Raw genomic sequence first — 26,574 nt, 5'->3', positions numbered from 1 at the left:
TTAGTAACAAAAAATGGTATTTTGGCTTTCAGCTGCTACAGTTTATATTATTTGTTTTCTAAAAGTGATGCCATTTATTGGGTCCCCTCAGAGACCCAAATATCTCATGTAATGGTGAGAACATTGAGAAATAAAACAAAAGCGTGGAATTTGGTGTAGTAAAATATACAGATGTGAAGGCTTTTGGTGAGACTGGGAGGTGTGCTATTTATAGTAGCATCAATAAACATAAAATACTTAGGAATGAATTAAACAAAAGATGTGCAATACCTCTATATTAAAAACTCCAGAACACTGCTGAGAGAAATGAAAGAATACCTAAATAAATGGAGATACATGCTGTGTTCGTGGATTGAAAGACTCAATATTAAGATGCCAGTCCTGCACAACTTAATATTTAGATTCAGTGCCATCCAATCTAAACCCCAGAACTCTACAACTCAATAGTAAAAAAGACAAACAACCCAATTTAAAAATGGGCAAAAGACTTACAAACACTAAACAATGGAACATATAAAAATGACCAATGAGTACATGAAGAAGTGCTCATCATCATCAGTCATCAGAAAAATACACATTAAAGCCATGAGGAAATACCACTACACAGTCTCTAGAATGGATGAAACTAAAAAGACTGTCAAAGTGAAATGTTAGTGAGGATATGGAGCAATTAGAACTGTCATACACTGCTAATGGGAATGTAAAAATGGCAATTTCTTGTTAAGGACGCACCAATCCTGTGACAGAGAAAATCCATTTCTAGATCTTTATCCAAGAGAAATGAAAATGTGTCCATGAAAAGACTTGCATAGGCATCTTCATAGTAGCTTTATTTACTATAGTCAAAAATGAAAACATACTGTTACATTCATACAGTGGATTACTATTGAGCAATAAAAAAGAACTAACTAGAGAAGGAAAAACTAAGGTGAAAAAAATCAAAACAGTTATTACTTCTGGTAGGCTAGGCATTGTCTGGAAAGAAATACAGGGAACTTTCTTGGGAGCTGGAGATGCCCTATACCATAATATCCATTTGCAAAAGCATACAGCTAAACGGTGTATGCTTCAACGTAGGTACATTTTACCAAAAAGAACCTGATGATGATGATGACGATGATGGAGTGAGGTGGTTGGGAACAGGCGAAGGTACAAATCATACAAAAATGGCAGAATATTGATAACTGAGCTATCATTTTATTGTTGCCTGCATATGTTAAACTATACCTTTTAAAGAAATTAAGAAATAAAAAATAATCTTGTATTTACCCTGACATTTACCAATTTCGATCATCTTCATTCTTTCCTCTAGATCCAAATTACTGTTTTAATTTCCCTTCAGCCTGAAGAACTTGTCAGCGTTTCTAAAAGTCCCCTGGCTGTGAATTCTCTCAGTTCTTTAGCTGAAAATGTCTTTATTTTGATTTCATTTTTAAAGGACAGTTTTGATAGATACAGAATTATGGGTTGATCTTTCTTTTTTCTTTTGTTCAACACCTTAAATATGTCCTTCCATTGTAGTCTGGTTTTTGTTGTTTTTGTTGAGATCTTACCTGTCATTTGTACTTTTGTTCCCGTGTATGTCATATGCCCTTTTTCTCTGCTTTCAAGATAGATTTTCTGTTTATCTTTGGATTTAAGCAGTGTGTCTATGATGTGCCTGTTTGTGATTTTACTTGTACTTATCGATCTATAAGTTAAAGTCATTTATAAAATTTGGGATGTTTTATTCAAATATTTTTCTGTCCCATTCTACCTCTTCTGTCCTTCTGGGTCTTTTTCCCTCTCGGTTCTTCAGATTAGGTGATTTTTATTGATTTATCTTCACCTTCACTTCTTATGTCTCCCATCTTCTGTTTGTTCTTAAGCCCATCCAGTCAGGGTTTAATTGCAGTTATTGAACTTTGCAACTGGAGACTTTCCCTTGTTTTCTTTCAACATTTTCTTTCTGTTCACCTATTGTGTACAGACCCTACTTTGTCTTGGTACATGTTCATAGCAGCTGCTTTAAAGTGCTTGTCTCATAATTGCATTATCTGGGAAATCTTGGGAATCTGTTTTTATTGGCTGCTTTTTTTTTACGGAGTATGGGTCACGTTTTCCTTTGTCTTTGCGTGTCTAGTGTTTTTTGATTGGATACTTGGCATTTTAAACGATGGATTTTAGAGGCTCTGGGATGCTGTTCTGCTTCTCTGAAAAGAATAATTTTTATTCTAGAAGGCAGTTATCTTGGCTGAACTCAAACTCCAGACTCTGTCTCCTCTGTAGTGGTAGCAGCTGAAATCCTTAGTTAGTTACTTCAGTTTCCAGCTGATGATTTTCTGCCAGGACCCCTGGGGTCCCCTCCCTCACCTAATGGTTAGTTTAGTGATCAGCACGGGTCTTGGGAGGACTTGGTATACTGATTTTGGGGATCACCTCTTCTTTGGCTCCCTCTCTTACACATTATCCTTCCTAACTTTCTGATAGTTCTCCAACCTGGAAGTCTGTCATCTGATATCTCAAGCCAGTAAGACTTGGCTTCTGTTCAACCCACCCCCACTGGCAGGCAGCTTCAGCAGCGCCCTCAGTTAGAAAACCACAAATGTGCAAATGCCCCCTCCTGAGATTTACCGCCAGCCGCTGTCCTCCCCTTGCCAGATCATGTGTGCTTTCTGTAGGCTTCTAGAGAGGGAAGGGAGGACCAAGTTTACTGCTCTCACATCCAATCAGATAAGCTGCTCTTTCTCTCCCATGAAGGAGGTAGGAGGAGTAGACAGAGGCCAGGAGTACACTGTCTGAGCTACATCAGCATGAGAGTCAAAGTGGGGAGGAGATGTTATCTTCTGATACTCCCTAGAATTTTGTTCTCTTAACTGAGCCTGGGCCTGCAGTCAACTTAGTAGAAGAGGTCAGCAGGTTGTCCTACAATTGGATGACCCTCATGTTGATAACAGTCTGAGGGGAAAAAAATCATTGAAGCAGTGAAGAGCAACCAAAGCAGAGAGAAATTGGAGGGGAAACATAAAGTGCCAGTTTTCCCCCCTGACTTTTTATTTGTCAACAGTATAATGCTTATATCAAATCCTGTCCCCCTTTGTCCCAAGATTGAATTCCCTCTCTATTTTCTGTCCCAAATTAAGCCAAGTTATCCAGCATAGCATATGAGAGGTTCTGCAGTTACATGGTGACTGATCTATGCTGCCCGGGAATCGAGGAGGATGTCCAGCAGGGGATGTCCAGAGGGGGATGTCCAGAGGATATCTGGAAGAGTGACCGCCCGTGGACTTTACGTGTTATCTTTGTTCTATTTAATGGTTTTGATTTAAACCTACTTTGTCTGAGATTAACAGGCTATCCTTGCTTTCATTTTGTCTATATTTACCTGGTATATCCTAACCCATAATTCCTTCTGTGTCATTTTGTTTTAGGTGGATCCCAACTAACATAGAGTTGGTATGGTTTTTGTGGTTTATGACTTGGGGTGGTTTGCAGTGAGGAGGAAGTTGGCATTTATCACACTCAGTAGCTCGTCATTTTCACTCTGTCCCCTTCGTTCACGCCGTTTGTCATGCTGCCGCACTCCTGAGCTCCTGCCCGCCTGTGGCTTTGCTAGTTCTTCCTGCTCTTGTTTTGCCCCTAGTAATTTAGAAATTAGATGTCCTATTTTTGTTTAATTAGTAATTACTTCAAAATAAAATGAAAGTGTGCACCTGTTTCTTTACAAACATTGAGAATGCAGCAGTGTCTGCTGACTCCCCTGGAAGTGAGGCAGGAGCCACAGACTTCAGTCCCTCCCTTTGCTCCTACCTCCCACCATTTATTGCAATAATTCGGGCTTTTAAACTATTATTATTTCTTTTTTTTACATCTCCTTAAGGGATACTTTTCACGTTTGCGTTTCCTTATATAGCCATGTTAACTATGTTAAGAACAATTACTTAGACATAAATTTTTAAGTTTACAGGTTACAATTTCCTTCTCTATTTCTTTTATAACATATCTCCCCTATACCTAAGGTCTTTGTTTATTTATTGGATATAAAGTATTTCTTTGAGTGATTTTTAAAGAAGAGTATGTATCCGAATCTTTGCATATCTGAAAATATTTATTAAATATGCTGACATAGCAGTTAGAACTATAGGACGTTTTCCCAAGGAAATGACAGCAGTATGCAAAGATGTGTGCACAAGTTCACTTTGCAGTATTATTACAAAAGCAAAAGTTAGAAATGGATAAATGACTACAAGTAGAGATTTGTTAAACAAAGTAGAGTTATTTCCAGCCATTATTGCAAAATCATAACAGTTTTATCACCTGTGTCACTTTAACTGAAATCAGTATAAGTGCCATGAATCTTTTTGCCTTTTACTTGTGCAAGTTGTAATTATAATATAAATTTAGACCACACAGAGAAATATTAGCATGTTTAACTGTTAACATTAATATTCTATTTAGTATCTTTTTTCAGTTTTTCAATTAGATTAGATATTGGCTAAACAGATACTTACTATTGGAAAGATTTTTTAAAGAAATTTAATTTTAGTCCGTTCCTTGTAGTCCCTCCATGGCTTCCTTTGGGCAACCCAGACCAGAAGATAACCAGTCAGTTGTCAACAGAATGCAAAAGAAATACTGGAAAACGAAACAAGTCTTTATCAAAGCAACAGGAAAAAAGGAGGATGAGCACGTGGTGGCATCTGATGCCGAACTGGATGCCAAACTCGAGGTAAATTTGAGGGTTCTGTGTATTGCACATAACTGGTCATTATCTGGGACTCAGGGGGGACTACGACACGCTTCCACACCGAAGAACTTTTCAGGATAAATGCAAATGTGGAAAGAGAAGGTTTAATTGTATCTGTCAATCAGATCTTCTGCATAGGAGGTCACAGTTCTCACAAATTGAGCATTGGCAGAACTGTATTTATAAATTAAGTAAATCATGAATTAAGTAATTTCTCTGGCACAAGTATTACAGTTTTTAAGCTAGATGTTAATGAATTAATTATATCCCTAATTGAGACCATATACTTAGTATATATCGTCATCATATTTTGTACTAGTTTTGTGTGAAGTCTTACACCTCACTGAAATAGATTAACTGAAATCAAATAGTGAGGATTTATAAGTCAGAGTTTTTGTTTCTGTTATTAAGGGGTAGAGCGATTGAAGTATTTCATCGTGCATTTTTGGCTCCGTTTTTCTTTTTAAATAAAAGGAATAATTACCATGAAACAACTTTAAACCTATAAGTTTTTTCCACTTTCAAGTAACTAAGCTAATTAGAGGAAAGATCTTATGTATGTTAGTGAAGAGGTCTGGAATTTTAAATGCAGATTTACTAACTCCACATACATGTACTAATTTAAGATAGTTTTTACACATATTTCCAGGCAGGGGCTCTGTTGTGCTTGGAATATAATCATTTGTTGGGATTCTTAAAAATGTAGGTATAAGTAGATAGATCCTACTCTACTGAGTATTTTCATTGTACAAAACGTAAACTTACATCATTGCCATGACAAATATGGAGATAGATAACAAATTAACAAGCTTTTACTATTGTGTTGAAAAGCATTCCTCTTTGGATTCAATGACAAATATGGAAAAAATGAAGGGACTTTATTATAAGTAATATATGTTTCAATGCTAAGAGAACTCTTCATTGTTTCTGCATATATTCCCACAAAAGAGATTTTTTTGTATTGTTTTACATCGTTAGGTAATCTATGGGTGACATAGTTTATATTCAGTGTCATTGTTGTCCATTAGACAAATATTTGGAATTAACCAAGAACTATCTCTCACATTTGTACTATTTTTTTAAGAATGAGGCCAGCCCTAGTGGCCTAGTGGTTAAGTTTAGCACGCTCTTGCTTTGGTGGCCAGGTTCTGTTCCTGGGCACAGACCCTCCGCTCGTCTGTCGGTGGCTGTGCTGAGGCAGCAGCTCACACACAAAAAGAGGAAGATTGACAATACATGTTAGCTCTGGGTGAATCTTCCTCAGCAAAAGAGAAAAAAAAAGAAAGAAAAATATTTTTATTGTATGTATACTTATATCAAATCATCACCTTTTACACTTTAAATATATTACAATTTTATTTGTCAAATTATACCTCACTTAAAAAGGTATTTTCATTGTAAAATTAAAAAACAATAGTATATAAATCTTTCAAGGACCCATGGGGAAAAAATCAACCGTAATCACTTCATCTTAGTAGAACAATAGTTTTTGCATTCTTTTCTAGTCTTCTTCCATATGGATTTAAAACGGCTTTTAAATTGCCAAATCCATATACCAAATCCAACTCAAACATACCTAAAATATATAGAAAATTAATGGTTGCCCCTCCATTTAGATTTTAGCACCTGTTATCACTCTTCCTTAGGTCTGATCAAACATGAAAATAATCGCAAAACTGCTTCAGACAGAGTACTCAGGCTTAATGGTGATACTGGAAATTTATTTGGTAATCAGAGGGTTAGGGCCTGATATTACACCACAGGGCCAAGGTCTTTTTGAACTAAAGTCTCAGAACAGTTCTTCAGCGTAGGACTTTGTGAGAAAAAGGCTGCACCCCAAAACCGATGCCGGCTTGTTTCTCTGCGAAAACCTAAATTTGTAGGGAGAAGAGTTACCTCATGCGTATAATGTGTCCTAGTCTCAAATTTTCATGCACTCACTTTGAAATGGAGTCTACTGCATATTATGTTTTTCTGTTACCTATTAGCAACAGTAGTAATGAGGGGATTGATATTCATGGGAAATTCTAAACAAAAATAATCCCAAAAGTAATTTCTTTTTGATGTTGTAATACATTATTTAACGTTTATGGTAAATTCACTGGCCTGTTTTGCTTAGACCAATGTTGGAGCAAAACCAGACTCAGAGGCAGCACTTTCTAGGGTTATCTGTACTCTTGTCATCTATGGTTGACAATGTTTGATGCAGTTTATGTTGGGTTTGTCTTTTTGCTGTTTAGATAGTTTGGAGCTGAAGGGAGGACAAACTCCACAGGTATAAATTTTTATTAGCTCCCATGTATTTACCACAATTTTTTCCAGCCCTCATAGGGGAAATCAATATGTGCTTTCTACATCAGAAATAAAACCAAAACTGAGGTACATCACAGTCAAGGAAAAGAGACACAATCGTCATAAGAAAATGTTCTGCTTTTGAAGTGCTTATAACAGATACTTTTATTTGTTTACAGTTCTTTAAATTGTCCTAACAAAATTTATATTTCAAAGGTTTTTCACTCCATTCAAGAGACATGCACTGAACTTCTGAAGATAGTTGAGAAATATCAGCTAAGACTCAATGGTATGAAATCCTAGATGTCTATCTGATGATTTCCATTTAAAATAAATATTCATTTGCGTTTTTGAAAATGAGAGCTTTAATGTAAAAATATTAGTTTTTGAACTTTTTTGTGAATAGTTTCTTATGACAAAATGTGAACATTTAACAGTGACCTAGTCTCAAAGCCCCCAGAGTCCTAAAATCATCAAATCTTGAAGCAGATTCATTTTGCTGAGTTCACTTTTCCTGCCCAGTGTCTTAGGTGGATTTGCCTCCATCACTTAAAAACTCTCTCTCTTGACCTCCTCTTGCCCTTGCAATTATCATCCCCTTCCTCTGCTCCTTTCACAGAAAATTTTGACATGCACTCATCCCTGGGTATCCGCAGGGATTTGTTCCGGGACCTCCCACAGATAAGAAAACCCACGGGTACTCAAATTCCTACAGTCTGCCTTTTGTATCCACAGGTTCCGCATCCATGGGTTCAACCAGCTGTGGATTAAAGTTGACTCGTGGATAGGGCCAACTGTGATTGTCTGTATGCACAGTCTCCATTCCTTTCCTTCTACTTTCTCTTGTACTCCAGTCAAGTTTTCTTCCCCACCACTCCACCAAATTTGTTCTTGTCATAGTCACAAAGAGCTAAGTCCAATGATCAATTCTCAGTCCTTGTCTTATTTGACTTATCACATTATTTAGCATAGTTGATTATTGTCTCATCCTTGATACACTCTCTTTACTTGGCTTCCAGGCACCACACTTCCCTGGATTTCCTCCTACTGGTCATTTCTTCTCATTATCCTGCCTTTGCTGGATTCTCCTCTCTTCTTGACCTCTTCAGTTTGGAAGTCAATCTTTGGATCTCTTCTCCTTTAACTACAATGGTTTCCTGGATGTGGCCACCTCTCTGATCCTGGTTACCTCTCATCTCCTCTGCTAAAACTCTCTCCTCTTCAGCCATATTGATCTCCATCACAGTAGGCATATCTGCATAGTATGTTCCCTAACTGCCTTTAGGTATCTGGTCAAATGTCATCTTTGAGTGAGACCTTCCCTGACCCCTATATCTAAAATGAAACATCCCTCTTTCTCATAACTCTCTATCTACTTAACAGTAGCACATAACAATATTCAACATTCTATATATTTTATCTATTGTTTTTCTTACCACCACTAGAATATGCTCTCCTTAAGGACAGGAATTTTCTGTTTTATTTCTGCATCCTCAAAGCCTAGAAACAATGTCTAGTATATAATCTTTACTTGCTCAATGAATGATTTTCTTGTGTAGCTATGTAAATTAATCTCAAAACTTTATAATCAAAGCTCATATATTGTCCCAATAAAGCAAGAAATCCAGTAGAGCATGATAATTTTTTGAGTGCCTGCCATATTTAACACTATGTGCTTTTCCCAAGGAAATAGCTGGAGAAACAACTTTTTGCAACAAAATAAGAGATACAGAAGAGTATGTATTTAGTTCAGAAGAGTGATACAGGTAGAACTCTGAATTCTCTCGGAGTGAAAAATAACTGTGGATTAGAGTCATTGGTAAAGGCACTCCATAGTTGAGAGTTGAGGTAAAACTTAAAGGGTTTATAGAAGTTGGATATCTGCAGTCAGGAAACAAAGGAAGGTTGAGGTCAGATTTCTAAGGACCTTAAATATTTCACCAGGCAGTAAAAAGCCATCACAGTCATTGGACCAAGGGAGTCCTGTGCTAGAAATGTGAAGAAACACTGGCAGGTTTGTATGTCTTGCATTTTGTCCTGAAAAATCCCTAGCTCTTTTAGCCCACCGGTGGAGCATTTCAGGATAAGGGAGAGATGTGCGTGTAAAGATTTCATTGCGTACTTTATCTTCTGGATTGTTACAAATATGTGACTTCTTGAAGACTATTCTAGCAATGCATCTTCTGTTGAGACTAACATCAGACAGCTACAGGAGACGAGTCCAGCACTGTAAACCCTATGGGAACTCTTGACTGGGTAAGGACACAGAGGAGTGGGAGCGGCTCCAGTTTTTGGCAGTGGGTTTCAACACAGAATCAGCACAAATTCAGCTTCATCTCCTACCCTTTCTGCACTGATAAGGGTGAGGCTCAGTGATGATTCCTGTTCAGTTAAAACTTGATAATGAAGTAATCCAAGTTCTCAGAGAGTGTCGTATACAAATTAATGTTCTTTCTAGTAGTTTTCTTTGAGGTATATTTTATGAAGTCCTGACTCAAAGGAAATGTGTAATCTGTACGTCTCTCAAGTAATCAGAATATTAAATTAACAACAATCCCCAAATCCAGTCCTCTCTGGATCAGGTTAATTGTTCATAAAAGAGCACATGGTTTTATTAAAGATAATACTCCGGGATGTGCAGACACCCTCCTCCTTGACACCATCGCGCTCTCCTATGGGCCCCCTTGCAGCCTCAACAGGGAGGAGCAGGGGGAGTGGGGAGAGAGCAAGTCAGAGGCCTGAGTTCTGTTGCTGCCCCAGAGGCACCCAGGGCCTCTCTTTCAGTTTGTAACTTCAGTTTTTCCATCAGCAAACTAGGGTGAAATGGCATGGCATTTGTCGTTTTTTTCACTTTAACCTTAGAGTTTGAACACTTTGTGGGTTCCCTCCGTTGGTCTTATTGTGGTGATGGTCATCTTATGCTACAGCCGTGCTTCTAAAACTGTGGTGAAGTTCCACTTTTTTGTTTCGTGTTTTACTTTCAATCTCTTGTAAACTGACACTTTTGTAAAATACAGTAAAAATGAATTTTTAGAAAAGTTAAAGAAGATATGCAAAATATAAGCGCACTTTTTTTTGTAATTAGACTCCACAGATCTAAAATAGTCAACGTGGTGAAAGTTTCTGAACAGTTTCTTAGTTTTGGTACTTGTCACAGGCTGGTAACAAATGGTTCTGGACTGGCGTGTGTCAGTGGGCCACACTTTGAGTAGCATTTACATGACAACTTTTAGGGTTTCAGGAGCAAAATTGTAGCCAACTGTGAGTCTGAGATATTGAGCATAGGAAACTGAAGCCAGGATGGGAGTCGAGAGTAAGTTACATTTAAATAGGAAACGAATATTTTACAAAAGGCAATGGTCCTAAAATGCGTCTCTGCACATTTGAAAATGCATCATTTGTGGGTTTGTTTTATTTTGTTGTTTTGGATTTTTTTTTTTCACTGAAGATCAATTTTTCCCAAAGTGAGTTCCATGGATTTGCTGTGTCAAAACCCAAAGCCCAAGAATTTACATTTCTAAAAGAAGTCTTTCTTCTTCTTCCCCCCCCCTCCCCGGCAAGTAATTTTAAGTATAGAGAATTATTGCTGTGAGAATTTTACTTGTGTGTATTTTAAACAAATGATGAAACAGTTAACTGTACTGTAATTTTTTTCCTAGTTATATCAGAGGAAGAAAACGAACTAGGGCTCTTTTTAAAGTTTCAAGCAGAACGGGATACAACGCAAGCTGGCAAAATGATGGATGCCACTGGCAAGGCACTCTGTTCTTCAGCCCAGCAAAGGTTTACCATGATTTTGCATCATCCTTAAATCTGTAGTCAATATGACAGTTTTGACGTATGTACCTAAATTTGCGTATTTGTAAAGGTTACTGATCATTCCAGTAGAAGGTTAAAAGAGAAATATATTGCAGTATATAATTGATTTGAGGCCTAATTCTTATTTATTTTGTATTTAAAATAATTACTTAAAAATTGACATTCTTAGTTGCTTAATTCCTAGAAATAGACTTTAGGCCTGTATTTAAATTTCTTAAGTGGTCTAATGTAACGGAGGCACAGAATGGCTAAAATTTAAATATGTATAGTTTTATTTTTTGCTTTCACTTTTTTTGATACTATACTATCTATGAGTACATTGGAACATTTTTTCTTTTTAAGCAGAGGGAACTTTTTCTTCTTAATTATATACTTTGTATTCATCATTTTATAATTTTTTAGCATAAAGATACCTGTTGCAAAGAATCTCCTGCAGTTACTAAATACAGCCAAAAATCTTTGCATTTTTCAGAAGAAAGATAAAAGCAGGCCCTATCAGCCCCATAAGGACGATGTAAGACTTAAGTAGCTTAATTCTTTTTTTTTTCTTTTGAGGAAGAATTGCCCTGAGCTAACATCTGCTGCCAATCCTCCTCTTTTCGCTGAGGAAGACTGGCCCTGAGCTAACATCTGTGCCCATCTTCCTCTACTTTCTATGTGGGACGCCTACCACAGCATGCCTTGCCAAGCGGTGCCATATCTGCACCCGGGATCCAAACCAGCGAACCCTGGGGCCGCCAAAGAGGAACGTGAGCACTTAATGGCTGTGCCACGGGGCTGGCCCCCAAAATGGCTTTGTTCTTATGCAGCACGTCAGTGCGGAAGTCCTTTTTCAAGGGAGTGACAGAGAGACAATGCAAGGCCCTCCAGTGCACTAAGTCAAAAGCAGACCAGAGGAGCAGGGTTTGACTTGTGTTTCTTAAGTCCTTGTTTTTTCGTCCTCATCCTCAGCTGCTAAGAACACAATTCTCATTAGTTCTTCTAGTATTTTATCTGCTTTTCTATAGCCAGGTTTCTCCTAAATTTGTCAAATGAAGGGATTTCTATTTATAGGACTCTGCTTTATGAATAGAGAACCTCTTTTACCCATGGAACTCTTTTCCAAATGGCAGATTTACTTGGCAGGTTATTTATGCATGGGTTAACATCCAAAATGTTGCAAAAATGATCTATCTCCCAAAATAAGAAAGGGAGAGATATAGACATATCTTTATTAACAATTCAAAGTTGGCTGTATGATGCTGACTTGCTTTCTAAAGCTCCTTAGGCATCTTAATAATTTCCTATTTATAGACTCATCTTGATAGAAAATATGGTTTGTCATTGTTTTAAACCTATGTTTTTGTTTCGTTTTGCTTATGGGATGTACCTCCCTCTGATTCTTGCATTAGATTGGCCCTGTGTACTCCCCTGTCTCGTCTTAAGCAAGAAGTAGCAACGTTCAGTCAAAGGGCGGTATCTGATACCTTGATGACAATTCATCGGATGGAACAGGCACGCACAGAATACAGGGGGGCTCTGCTGTGGATGAAAGATGTATCCCAAGAACTGGACCCAGACACCTTAAAACAGCTGGAAAAGTTCAGAAAAGTATGAAAATGTATTCTTTTCCTTTTCTTGATACATAACCTATTAAACTTCTACAAAACAGTTTAATCAAGATCATAAAATGTCACACTGTTTTTGAAAAACATGTTCTTTTATAAATTCTTGGTTACTTGGAAATCTTTGGTTGAACTACAAAAGGCCCTCACACTTTTTTTTTGCCAAGGAAGATTTGTCCTGAGCTAACATCTGTTGCCAATCTTCTTCTTTTCATATGTGAGCTGCCACCAGCATGGCCACTGACCAGTGGTGTAGGTCTGTGCTTGGGAACCAAACCTGGGCCACCAAAGCAGAGTGCGCTGAACTTAACCACTGGGCCACTGGGGCTGGCCCATACACACTTTTTTTTTTTTTTCTGAGGAAGATTCACCCTGAGCTAATGTGCATTGCCAATCTTCCTCTTTTTGCTTGAGAAAGATTCGCCCTGAGATAACATCTGTGCCAGTCTTCCTCTGTTTTGTATGTGGGATGCCGCCACAGCATGGCCAGTGACGAGTGGTGTAGGTCCACACCCGGGAACCAACCCTGGGCTGCTGAAGTGGAGCATGCTGAATCAACCATCAGGCCGAGGGGCTGGCCCCCACTTTATTTTTCACTCTTTGAGTGGTGTCCTCACCCCACCCCATCAACCTTTTCTATTATTTTTTTTCCCTCTCATAATAGGTTTAACTACTCTTTAAATGTTGCTTCCCTGGACTTTTGTGATTTGTTTACAGGAGGGAAATAGATTCCTAGTGAGGAAAACATATAATTTAAGTAAAAATTCATGTAAAATCATCATTATTTATAAGAAAAAATGAAGGTTATCAAGTTTTTCATTCTGCCACAATACATAGTTTGACCACAAACTTTTAAAGCAACTGTCTATGTATGGACATACGTTTTTGCTAAATAAACTTCTTATTATAAATAACATCCCCTAAATTTACCGTATATGAATAATGAAATTCCGTCACTCATTCATTTCCTATTTAGAGTACCTGTCATAAAAGTCGTATTTAATGTTGATGGAGCCTTTACTCTGTACCAGCTGTTGTAAGTGGCTTGCCTCACTGATTACTCCCGATAGACCTGGGAACGAGGTGGACACATGGCCTCAGGCCACAGCGACCTATTGTTCCGTCCCCTTTAGAGTCCTTGACAATTAGAAGATGATCTAAGGGCGTGGTTGCACAACACTGTGAATGCACTGACATCACTGAATTGTACAGTTTAAAATGGTTTGGTGTATGTTATGTGAATATTACCTCAGCTTTTTAAAAAAAGAATACAATCCAAACCTCTTATCTGACCCAATAGCCCTGCAGGGTCTGACCCCGGCCCCTCGGCAGCCGCATCTCGCACTTACTGTCCATGATCCAGGGAGGAGTGCGCTCTGCCCTGGCCCTGCCTCTTCTGCAAGCGTGATGAGCTCTCCGCATACCTCCTACGCCCAGGACTTTTGTCCTTGCTTTTCCCAGGGCCTGGAATGCTCCCCTCAGGGTCTTAGCATGGCCCACCCATCGTCTTTCTGTCCCAGTTCAAATGTCATGCCTGAGCTCACCCCGGGCGTCCCTGATCATCTTATAAAGACAGTCACCCATTTCTGTTCATTTACACGTTCTCGTTGCAACGTGAGATTATCTTATGTATTTGTTTACTTCTTTTTCCTGCTGCCTCCCCACTCCTGTCCCCCCCCCCCCCCCCACTCAGGGGAGATGGGGAAGAACATCGTTCTGTTCACCACAATATCCCAGTGCCTAGAACAGTGCCTGGCACATAGTAGATACGTTATAAGTACTCATTGAATAAATGAATTAGTATATTTAAAAGTTGAGTATTCACATGGCTTGGTGACATATAACTCACCTTATGTATAAGAAATATAACACACCTGTGTTTATATATATCTCCACGATTCAGAGCTATTCTTAGTGCTTCTCAACACTTTAACTATCTCCCCTTTTTGTTTATTCTTCTACTCATAGATAAAATATTATCCATCAGTAGTTTTAGATTTTTTTATTATTTGGAATCTGTGGTTTTTTCTTCGTAACTATGTACTTCCATCTATCATCACATAACTTTCTTAGCATAAAGATATCTACTAGAAAGAATCGCCTACAATTACTGAAAATAGCCAAAATCTTTACCATTAATCATGAAATAATAATGCAGGGAAAGAGGGTTCATGTCCTTTACTACAATTTCATGTGTCTGAGAATATGTATCATGAACCTGTGTAATATGTTTATATCTGTGTTATCAGTAATAATCATTAACATTTTTATGGTTGCAGGTACAGATCCAAGTGAGAAATAGCAAAACTTCTTTCGAAAAGTTAAAGATGGATGTTTGTCAGAAAGTGGATTTACTTGGAGCGAGTCGCTGCAACATGTTGTCTCATGCGCTCACGACCTACCAGGTACCCACCCCCATGGTCAGCATGTCCTTGCAGTAAAGATGAGTGGTGAGATTCCTTTTTAAAAGTTGTCTAAAAGGTGTAAGAAATTGCATAGTTGATCGGATTCCTTTGACTTTGCTAAAATTGACTTATTGAGGTTATGGAGGCCAGAGAGTCATAGAATTCTAGAGTGAAAAAGACCGTAGGGATTGCCTACTCCTGTAGCTTCATGTTACTCTCCTTGGGGTCCTAGGAGAGAGAGGGGGGCACTTAGGGAGCATCTGGGTGAGGAGGGGGCTGTTGAGGAGGCAGGATTTAAGGCCGGTTGGACCTGGCTCACCCAGAGCTACCCCACTTTGAACTTCTGCCTCCAATTTCATTTGAATCAAACATGCTGTAGCCCAGAAAGTTTAAAAGTTTTCTGTTGTTTTATGAATGAGGAAAGTGAAACCTATGAGAATTAAGGTAAATGGCAATGTTTGGCTTAAAAACCTAAGTTCTAGGTCACATGTTGTTTTCACTCTGCCACGTTGCCATCCTACACCACTGTAACCTCAGAAGTCTCACTTGTGCTTAGATGACCCCAAATCACACATGGTAGCATGCAATGAACGCGTTAGAATGAATAACTGGCAGTTACTGATTTTAACAGGTATTTGTATTTGGCAAAATAGGAAAATACACTGTCTTTAGTAAGAAAAGAATAGCAAACTAACGGGAATGGACGTTCCCTGCTGCTTTCAGGGAATCCACCTCATTTAGTGCAGTGCTGTGGAATTCGGGAATCCAGAACGCACGCCCCTGAAAATAGGAGTACGTGACAGTCTCTGTGGCATCCTTCCTGAGCCCCGGGAGCTGTTAGTTCAGTCCCCCTTGTTCTCTGCACTCGTCCCCTTGCTGTGAATAGGAACCTTCCAGCAGCAAGGAAATGTCCCATTACTCGAGTTAGCCTGAGAACACATTTTTTGGGCAAGTCTTTCTTTTTCTTCTTTTTTTTTTTTAATAGATTTTACTTTTCCTTTTTCTCCCCAAAGCCCCCCAGTACATAGTTGTGTATTTTTAGTTGTGGGTCCTTCCAGTTGTATCATGTGGGACCCTGCCTCAGCGTGGCTTGATGAGCGCTGCCATGTCCGCGCCCAGGATCCAAACCAGCGAAACCCCAGGCTGCCCCAGCGGAGCATATGAACCTGACCACTCAGCCACTTGCCCCCGGGCAAGTCTTTCTTGAACCTTAAATGAAAGACCGAATTTAGTGGTTCATATTATTTTTCTCCAACTACATGAGGTTTGTATATGCTTACCAACATAAAGATTTACAGAAATACCCCTAAAACAAATATGGTATTTTTGTGCTTTTACCATTTCCCTTTTGGAAGGTGTTCTAATCCTGCAGTTTTGTCCTCTTGGCTGCAGTTTCCCTCCAGCTGGCTCCAGTGTGCATCCCAGTGCTGTGTACAGACAGGCGCACAGACATGCAGACGCTCATGCCAATTCTTATGAGAATTCCTATTTACAGTGCTTTCCAGTTCCCCAAACTTGGAAACTGGTTTTAGTTCCTGCTTCTTCTTATTCAGCTACGTTTTATCTACCACACTGGGAAGGAAACATAGCTCCGAAAAACGTCCTGGATTCGAACAAGAACGGCAGTGCCACCTTTTCTTTTTCTGCAGAGGACACTGCTTGGATTCTGGGAGAAAACAGCTCGAACGATGTTCCAAATCCATGGGGCCTGTACTGGCTTTCATCCATATGATTTTGTAGCTCTCAAGGTACATTTTTTCCATTATCTTGTGTTAGATTATTATGCTTTATTTGGATAATAACATTGAAACTATTTTTGCTAAGCCTAATTTAAAATTTACAAAACATTGGGAAACATTTTTCTACACTCCTTCGGCCAGCTGTTTTTCTGCAATTCGCGCATTCCAAGTGCTACCAGCAACACTGAACAAATACATGGGAACCTACCAGCCGGCTCACGATACTAGTAGGGTCGGGGGGATAAAAGAAGGAGAAAGTGAAAAGAAAAGTGAAATGCAAAAGAGATAAGAAAAGGTTTATGGAAAGGAAAACTTACGAGGAACAAGTGGTGGAAAGTGTCCTGTGTTTATGTAAAAATGACCAGATCACCTACCTGATAATTTTAGAAGTTAAAGAAAAATTTCCTTGCTTTACTTTTACACTCATGTCATCACTGTGATTCACGATGCAAAAATTCTGCCAGTTGGGTCATTATGTGTGTGTGATTGCAGCTGAAGAGACGACTGTGTTAGACTAGCTCTTTCTGTGACGCCTACGTGGTCCAGGTTCTCTCGGGCTGTGATTATAACGCTGTTAACATTTGTAAGTCTTCTGTCAACCTTCTTTGCACAAGCGGGTCCAGCAGAGCTGCAGCGTGGTGCTCATCTCTTCAGTTCCAGCAGGCTGGGGTTCAGCACCTCTGAACTTACCATTCTGCCTTATTTGCAGTAGAGCTTGAAAATGTCGGTGGTGGTTTGCTCAGGGCAGATGTGGTGTCTGTGACGGGTTCACATCTTGCAGTTGCATATTCCTGGGGCCTGGTATGGATCTTTCAGTCATGTTTTGACACAACGTCTTTTGTTCTAATAGATACTCTTGAATTAGGCTTTTGGGTTTTTTGTTGTGTGTGTGTTTTGTTTTGTCTTGTTTTTTACTTTTTCTATATGAGTGCTTCACTGGATAGCATACTGTGTCTTTAGGCAAATTTAATATCCAATTTCTGCTCAGAATTTAAGTTGAAAATCTTTAGCTGGATTTAGGGCATTGCAATAGAGGCCAGCAACACAGTGTAAGTCTTCTTTGGCATATGACAAAGTTGTAAAGCTGGTGGCCAGCCTAAGTCACAAGCACACACAGGCGTCAGGGTAAACAAGGACACCGGCTCCGTTCAAACTACGTTAGCAGACATTTCCCATATCTCTCACTCTCTACTTCAGAACTATTCTATTTTATGTTGTTTTTTAGAATTTTTATTCTCGTTTTGTTTCACAAAGAGAGAAACGGATTCTTTCCATCTCCCTAATGTTGAATTTCTTATCCTTAGCAACTGCAAGACACTTCAAGCAAGCCTACTGAAGACCACAAAGGACAGATAGAAAGCAACTCTCTCCCTGAAACCCTCGATAAGTAAGCAGGTGGAGGTTGTATACCGTGCTATGGAGTCCTGGATGCACTGTGTGATGTATCTGGAAACAGTTGTTTCTTCTCTGGCTTACTGGATACCTATTTCTATGTCATTTTTCCAATTAACATTAAACATTTGTTTTGAACCTTTTTTTCTCCCCATTTTTAACGTGGGAGGCAAAGTCGATGATAGGAGTACAGAACAGTTGGGGTGATCAGTCCAAATTCTGTAGTTTGGTGGGCTGAGCCTGTGTTAAGAGCTTCTACCTGGCAATCCCGGAAGGGCGGCTTGAAACAGGAAGGGACAGGTGCAGGTGCAGCAGCTGTGAGAGAGAAACTGCTGAAAGTCTGTCTCCAGAACAGCGCAGGCGGGAGTGGGCCTGGTTCCCCGACAGCGGCCTCCTGCCCTGCACCGCCTCACGCTGCCCGTTTCCCTTTATCACATCTCACCTTTGTTTTCCGTTCTGAGCTGCCACTTCTCGTTTTAACCAGATTGCACCGACTATAATAATGAACCCAGAGATAAGGCCCAAACAGTGACAAACCAGATGCTGTTGAGTGGACGGTGATCCGAAATATAAGCATCTCCCCCTTTCCTCTATTGGGAAATCCAGACATTCTTTCTGGCTAACTTGAATATATAAATGTTTTAGAATGTAGATTAATCAAATGTATAGTTATAAATTAAACTTATTAATTTAGTTACACATTGACATTTAAAATTATATGTTATGTTAAATATGTTAATTTAGTAAATTTTTTCCATTATCATATTTCATGAAAGTTTTATTCAAAATCATCTTCAGTGTTATGAGAGCTACCCTTTGAGTTTGCTAACAGCTTCCAAAGCACCTTCACCTTCCAGCCAAGTTGTTTAAAAAACCATATATGTATATTGTCATTGGAAATTTCATTCCAAGTCATAAGTATCTATTTTCTCTGTAGGTTTATTTTTGTAGTATTTGCAAATAAATACTGTATCATTTTTTGTGTCTTTAACGACTTATTAAAAACAACCTCCAATACTAGAATTGTGAGGTTGTACCTCACAGTTGGAATAATGACTAAATCTGTGTTCAATTTCTTTGTCTCATTTTTTTATTATTATACCAGATGGATGATATGAATATCCAAAATTTGTATTGATTGAGAATGTTTTGGGCAAACGTGTCTTCATTTGCAAATGCCACTGTTGGTGAAAATAGCGTACTCCGTTTTTCTGCAGTTCTTCATTCCCCCTGTTTCGTTGCCAAGTATTCTTGAGCAAAACCCTGGAATGCTAGAAAACTAAACTTCACACTCGATGGCTTTGTTGACAGATGTTCTCTATGATGTGGTACTTAGCCCAGTGCCTGCAGTGCTGGACACAGTGCCTGGTGCTTTGTCACTACTCTGTAAAAATAAGGGGTGCAGGATTGTTTTCATGGTCTCTGTAGATCTAGAGAAGAAGTAAGATTCCTCTCAGACAGATTTTAGGAGATCTGCTGGACTACTGTTATATGTATCTCCTCAGTTAAAAAAAATTGTTTTAACCATATAAAGCTGTTGGTAGAATGAGTCCCAAATGTATTATAACCAAAATCTTTGCCTTTTTTGGTTTTTACTTAAGGTTAGTTTTGTCAGATGAAGAAGTGAGCTTGGGAAGTGAAGCAGGTAAGATGGTAAATTCATTAACTTGTGAAATGGTCACATTTTTTTTTTTAAAGATTTTATTTTTTTCCTTTTTCTCCCCAAAGCCCCCCGGTACATGGTTTTGTATTCTTCGTTGTGGGTCCCTCTAGTTGTGGCATGTGGGATGCCGCCTCAGGGTGGTTTGATGAGCAGTGCCATGTCCGCGCCCAGGATTCGAACCAACGAAACACTGGGCCGCCTGCAGCGGAGCACGCGAACCTAACCACTCGGCCACGGGGCCAAGCCCCGAAATGGTCACATTTTAAATGTCAGAACAGTTTGTCACGGCGTTTTAAAAGAGATTGTGTTAATATCCATTCAATTAAAAAATATGTCATTTTATAAGTCTCTTCTGTGCAAACACTTCTGAGTTAGCTTTCTTTTCTTTCCCAGCTTTACTGAGTTGTAACTGACATATAACACTGTGTAAGTGTAAGGTGTACGACGTGATGATTTGACTCGTGTATATTGTGAAATGATGGTCACAGTAAGATTAGTGAACACATCCATCACCTCACCATATTTATTTTGGAGGCAAGAGCATTTAAAATTTACTCTCTTAGCGACTGTCAAGCAGACAATACAGTGTTGTTAGCTATAGTCACCGTGTTGCACATTAGATTCCCTAGAACTTATTCATCTTATAACTGAAAGTTTGTACCCTTTGACAAATATCTCCGTTTCCCCCACCCTCCCAGGCCCTTGAAACCACCAATCTACTCTCTATTTCTGTGAGTTCAGCTTTTTTCATCTCACATTTAAGTGAAGTCATACAGTGTTTGTCTTTCTCCGTCTGACTTATTTCACTTAGCATAATGCCCTCCAGGTTCATCCATGTTGTTGCAAATGGTAGGATTTCCTTCTTTTTTATGGTTGAATAATATTCTACATTTTCTTTAGCTATTCATCTGTGATGGACATTTATGTTGTTTCTATATCTTGGCTATTGTAATAATGCTGCAATGAACATAGGGGTGCATATATCTTTTCAAATTAGTGTTTTTGTATTCTTTGGATAAATACCCAGAATTGGAATTGCTGCATCATATGATAGATCTATTCTTAATTTTTTGAGGAATCTCAATACTGTTTTCCATAGCAACTGCACCAATTTACATTCCCACTAATAGTGTACAAGGGTTCCCTTTTATCCACATCCTCACCAGCACTTGTATGCTCTTGTCTTTTTGATAATAGCTATTCTAACAGGTGTAAAGTGATATCTCGTTGTGGTTTTGATTTATATTTCCCTGATGATTAATGCTGTTGAGTACCTTTTCATGTACCTGTTGACCATTTGTACATCATCTTTGGTTGGAAAAATGTTCAGGTTCTTTGCCCATTTTTTTTTTTTTAAGATTTTATTTTTTTCCTTTTTCTCCCCAAGCCCCCCGGTATGTAGTTGTATATTCTTCATTGTGGGTCCTTCTAGTTGTGGCATGTGGGACGCTGCCTCAGCGTGGTTTGATGAGCAGTGCCATGTCCGCACCCAGGATTCAAACCAATGAAACACTGGGCCGCCTGCAGCGGAGCGCGCGAACCTAACCACTCGGCCACGGGGCCAGCCCCTGCCCATTTTTTAATTCAGATGTTTTGGGTTTTTTTCCTAACTATTGAATTGTGAGTTCCTTATATATTTTGGATATGAACCCCTTATCAGATATATTACCTATTCCATACATTGCTTTTTCATTTTGCTGATTTTTTTTTCTACACAGAAGATTTTTAGTTTGATTTAGTCTAACTTGTTTATTTTTGCTTTCGTTTCTTGTGCTTTTGGTGTCATATCAAAAAAATCATTGCCAAAACGAATGTCAAGGAGTTCTTTTGCCTATTTTTCATTCTAAGAGTTTTATGGTTTCAGATATTACATTTAATTCTTCAACACATTTTGAGTTAATTTTTGTGAGTGGTGTAAGATAGAGGGCTAATTTCATTCTTCTGCATGTGAATATCCAGTAAGTATAGCTACTCCTGCTGTCTTCTGGTTATCATTTGCAAGGTATATCTTTCTTCATCCCTTTACTTTCAGCCGATATGTATCCTTAAAGCTAAGCTGAGTCTATTGTAGGCAGCGTGTCATTGGATCTTGTTTTTTTATCCATTCAGCTATTCTGTGTCCTTTGACTGGAGAGTTTAATCCATTTACATTTGATTATTGATAGGTAAGGACTTACTAACTGTTTCAGACTGTTTTGTAGTTCCTTTGTTCCTTTATTCCTCTCTTGCTGTCTTCCTTTGGGACTTAATGGCTTTGTGATGGTATGCTTTGACTCCTTTATCTTCACTTTTTGTGTGTCTATTACAGGTTTTCCCTTGCACTCACCATGTTGCTTACATAAAATATTTTATATTCATAACATTCTATTTTATGCTGATAACAACTTCAATAGCATGAAGAAACTCTATACTCTTACTTCTTTCCCCCTCACATTTTAGGTTATTGATGTTACAATTTACATTTTTTTATGTTGTATATCCAATAACAAATTATTGTAGTTACAGTTATTTTTAATATGTTTGTTTTTTAACTTTTAAACTAGAGTTGAAAGTGATTTATGCACCACTATTACAATATTAGAGAGTCTGACTTTGACTATATATTTACCTTTACCAATGAGTTCTATGCAATCATGCATTTTTACAAGGTTAATTAGCATCTTTTCATTTCAGCTTGTAGAATGCCCTTTAGCATTTCTTGTAAGGCAGGTCTAGTGGTGATGAACTCTCTCAGCTTTTGTTTGTCTGGGAAAGTTTTTACATCTCCTTCGTTTCTGAAGGACAGCTTTGCTGGGTGTAGTATTCTTCATTGACAGTTTTTTCTTTCAATATTTTCAATATGTCATCCCACTCTCTCCTGGCCTCCAAAGTTTCTCCTGAGAAATATGCTTATAGTCTTGTAGGGGCTCCCTTGTATGTGACAAATTGCTTTTCTCTTGATGCTTTCAAAATTGTCTTTGACTTTTGATAATTTAATTACAATGTGTTGCAGTCTCTGGTTGGGCAAAGCTGCTGCCATGCTCTGAGGTGAGGGGCACCCACTGACTGGGCTCTCTGGTCAAGTGGTGCTGCTGATTGGGTTCTCTGGTCAGGTGAGGCTGTGCTCTGAGGTCAGGTGGGGTCACTAGCTGGGTTCCACAATCATCTCTCATCAGGCCGGGTCACTGGCTGTGACCCTGGCCAGATGGTGCCACTGCCTAGCCTCTGTGTTCAGGCAGGGCCACAGGCCAAAAGCTTCATGATCTGATGTGACCTCAGCTTGTGCTTTGTAATGAGGTGGGGTCACAGGCCGGGTTTCCCAATTGGACAGGATGGTGGCTGGGCTCTGCTGTAGGTAGACTGTAGACTTCCCGGTTGGGTGGGGCCGCATGCTGTACCCCACAGTTGGGTGTGGTTTGAGGCTGCACTCCATGGTCAGGTGGGGTCACTGACTGGGCTTCTGGCTGAGGTGAGACCACAGGCTCTGCGCAGCAACTGGGCATGGCCATGGGCTGGACTCCGCTGCCAGACTGAGCTTTAGACTGGGGTGTGCTGCTGGCCAGTACTGTAAGCTGGGCGCTGAGGCTCCCCAGGGTCACTGTTAGGGCTTTCTCATCAGCCAGGCTGCAGGTTTTAAATCAGTTTTAGAACATTTTCTCCCCTCAATGAGATTTCTTTTGCCCATTTGCAGTAATCCCTGTTCCCATGCCTAGCCAATCACTAATCTACCATCTCTCTATATAAATTTGCCTTTTCTGGACATTTCATATAACTAGAATCATGCAATATGTGGTCTTCTTGTGTCTGACTTCTTTCACTTCTTATAATGCTTTTGAGGTTCATCCATGACATAACTTGTGCTGATAGTTCCTTTTTATTGCTGAATCCATTGTATGGATATCCATACATTTTGCTATATAGTATTTTCATTATTATTCAGTTTCAGTTCTTTTAAACTTTTTATTATATCTTCTATGACCTATGGCCATGAGTGATTTTAAAGTATGTTTCTGAAATTGCCAAATTCTGGAGATATTAAAATTCATCTCTTTGTCATTGATCTTTAATGTAATTGCGTTACAGTCAGAAAATGTGTCCTTGTGGTACTGATTCTTTGAATTACTAAGACATCCTTTATGGACTAATAAGTGGTCATATTTTGTAAATATACCATGTGCTTGAGAAGAATGTATATTCTCTAACTATGAAATGCAGGAGCTTATATATGTCTGTTAAATCAAGCTTACTTGTGCTGCCATAAGCCTTTTTTATCTTTAGTAATTTTTTATTTATTTGATATATCAATAATTGAGAAAGGTATTTTGAAATCTTCTCTATTGAAGTGGATTTTTCAGTTTCATTCTGTGGTTTTTCACCTTATATATTTTGAGGATTTTGAAGTGAGGAGTGCATATAAGTTTAGAATTTTTATATCTTTTTGGTGAATTAACCTTTTATCATTATATAGTGACTCTTTCTGTCCCTAAAAATACTTCTTGTGTTAAAGTCTCCTCTGTGTGATATTAGCTTAGCTTAACTAGTTTTCTTTTGCTAAAATTTGCTTGGTATACATTTTTCTACCCTTTACTTTCAACCTTCCCATGTCTTTATATCTTAGGTATGTCTCTTGTAAGTAAGATTGAGGTGGATTTAAAACAAAAAAAAAGTCTGATAGAGCAATTTGTCATTCTTTTATTTGGTGAGTGTAGTCCATTTGCCTTTATTGTCACGATGTATTTTAGACCTTTACTTTCTGTTTTCTGTTTGTTTTATCCTTGTATCCTTATTCTCTTGTCACCTGTTTTGTCTTATTTTGGATTGTTCGAGGCTTTTTCGTTTGTCTTTAAAGATTCCCTAGGCTTTTCTTTTTCCCATGTACTGGTTTGGAAGTTATACATTTTATTTCTGGTTTTGGTGGTTTCTCTTGAACTTTATCAGGCATACTTCATAAAGTCTAAAGTTTATGAATATCTCAGTATCCTCCAAAACATTACAAAGATCTTAGAAAACTAATTCTAATCACTCCCATCCCAACTCTCCAACTATTATTATCCAATATTTTATTTCTGTCTCTTTTTCTAATCTCCCACAAATTAGAACATTATTTTTATTTTGTGAAGAAATGTTATTTATATTTACCAATATTTTCCCTTTGTTACTATTTCTTCTTGTATTTCAGAGCTTCATTGTGACCTCATTTTCCTTTTTCCTTAACTACAGCTCTTTGTTTAGAAGTTGTTAAAGATGCCATGGTGGTGAGCTTGGCTTATGTTTATCAGAAATATTGTTATTTCTCATTTTTAAAGATAGTTTTGCTCAATAAACAATTTTAGATTGGTTGGTGTATTCTTTCAGCACTTTGTAACTATTGTTCTATTGTTTTCTGCTTTCCATGGGCTGTTGAGAAATGTTTTGTTGGTCCAATTATGGTTCCTTTATAGTGAATTTATCTTTTCCATCTGGCTGCTTTTAGGATGTGCTATTTGTTTTTGATGTTCTGCTATTTCAGTACAGTGTATCTAAATGTGCAGGGTTTTTTGTGTTTTTTCATCTTTCATAGTATAAGTTGTGTTTCTTGTATATGTGTTTTTTATCAGTTCTGGAAAATGCTCAACCATTATCTTTCTTTTGATATGATAAAGTATGCATAACTCAACCATTATCTTTTTTTTTATTCTGGGACAGATTCACACTCACCTAACATCTGTTGCCAATCTTCTTCTCTCTCTTTTTTTTCCCCTCCCAAAGCTCCAGTACATAGTGGTATATTCTAGTTGTAGGTCCTTCTAGTTCTCTGTGAGCTGCCACCACAGCATGGCTACTGACAGACCAGTGGTGTGGCTCTGCACCTGGGAACCGAAGCTGAGCTGCCAAAGCAGAGTACACCGAACTTTAACCACTAGGCCATCACGGCTGGCTCCATTATCTTTTAAAATATTGCCTCTCCTCCTTTTTCTCTATTCTCTCCTTCCCTAACACCAGAAAGCTGATGTTAGACCTTTTCATTCTTCCTTCATATTTTTTAACCTCTCTTTCATATTTTCCATCTTCTTTCTCTGCTGCATTCTATCTAAAGTTCTTTCACTAATGTTTTCTTCTGGCATTTAATCTACTGTTTAATATACATGAGTTCCCCCCTCCCCCAACAACTATACATTTTATGTCTAAAAGTTCTATGTGTTTGTTTCACAAATATGCCTAGTTGGGGTTTTTTTGTTGTTGTTTTTAAGATTTTATTTTTCCTTTTTCTCTCAAATCCCCCCAGTACATAGTTGTATATTTTAGTTGTGGGTCCTTCTAATTGTGGCATGTGGGACGCGGCCTCAGCATGGTCTGATGCGTGGTGCCATGTCCGCGCCCAGGATCTGAACCTGTGAAACCCTTGGCCACCAAAGTGGGGTGTGTGGACTTAACCACTCAGCCATGGGGCTGGCCCCCTGCCTAGTTGGTTTTTATAGTCTTTTGTTCTTTCTCACCTTTTGACTCATATCTGTATCTAAAAATATAAGCATTTGAAGTCCTTGATGCTGGTGTCCTTATCTATTATTTGTTGGTTTCTCCCAGTTTTCTTGTGGTGGCTTATCAGTTTGTTTAGTGATTTCTGATTGTGAGCTAATACTTATTTCCTCTTAATCTGTGGGAATCCTAGAAGCTTAGATCATTTTTCCCTAGTAAAAATTCACATTGCTTCTTTCCAGAGCGAGGTAACGCACCCATCTGGTGACCACTCCAACCTCCTTCCAGGGCCTTTATCTTATGTGGGAATCCTGGGCTCAGCTTCGTTCCTTGGTGTTTGCTGAAGGCTTTGTCTCAGGAGAGCAGTGTGCATATGGGCACCTGCCTTTCCCCTCTGCTCGCTACTCATCTCTCCCAGCTCTGGTTTCAGCTTACATTGTTTGTTTCTAATAAGTCTAGCAATGCATTAAAAGTATATTTTATGGTTTTAGCAAGAGGT

At 38.6% G+C, this 26,574-nt stretch overlaps 1 protein-coding gene across 3 annotated transcripts in view; it reads left to right on the top strand.

Moving 5' to 3' along the window:
• ICA1L (islet cell autoantigen 1 like) overlaps positions 1-26,574 on the top strand; it is a 64,627-nt gene that overhangs the window by 15,709 nt on the left and 22,344 nt on the right. For all 3 annotated transcript variants that reach the window (XM_046657884.1, XM_046657885.1, XM_046657886.1), the window contains 8 exons: positions 4,540-4,708; positions 7,235-7,307; positions 10,678-10,801; positions 12,229-12,427; positions 14,721-14,846; positions 16,496-16,594; positions 17,890-17,972; positions 19,579-19,622. In XM_046657884.1, the coding sequence (XP_046513840.1) occupies positions 4,547-4,708; positions 7,235-7,307; positions 10,678-10,801; positions 12,229-12,427; positions 14,721-14,846; positions 16,496-16,594; positions 17,890-17,972; positions 19,579-19,622 (910 nt within the window). In that variant the 5' untranslated portion in view covers positions 4,540-4,546. The remainder of the gene's footprint in view (positions 1-4,539; positions 4,709-7,234; positions 7,308-10,677; positions 10,802-12,228; positions 12,428-14,720; positions 14,847-16,495; positions 16,595-17,889; positions 17,973-19,578; positions 19,623-26,574) is intronic.

The sequence above is a fragment of the Equus quagga genome, chromosome 4 (genome assembly GCF_021613505.1).
Source record: "Equus quagga isolate Etosha38 chromosome 4, UCLA_HA_Equagga_1.0, whole genome shotgun sequence".
NCBI classification, from domain to species: domain Eukaryota; kingdom Metazoa; phylum Chordata; class Mammalia; order Perissodactyla; family Equidae; genus Equus; species Equus quagga.
This window is presented reverse-complemented; position numbering and strand designations above follow the sequence as displayed.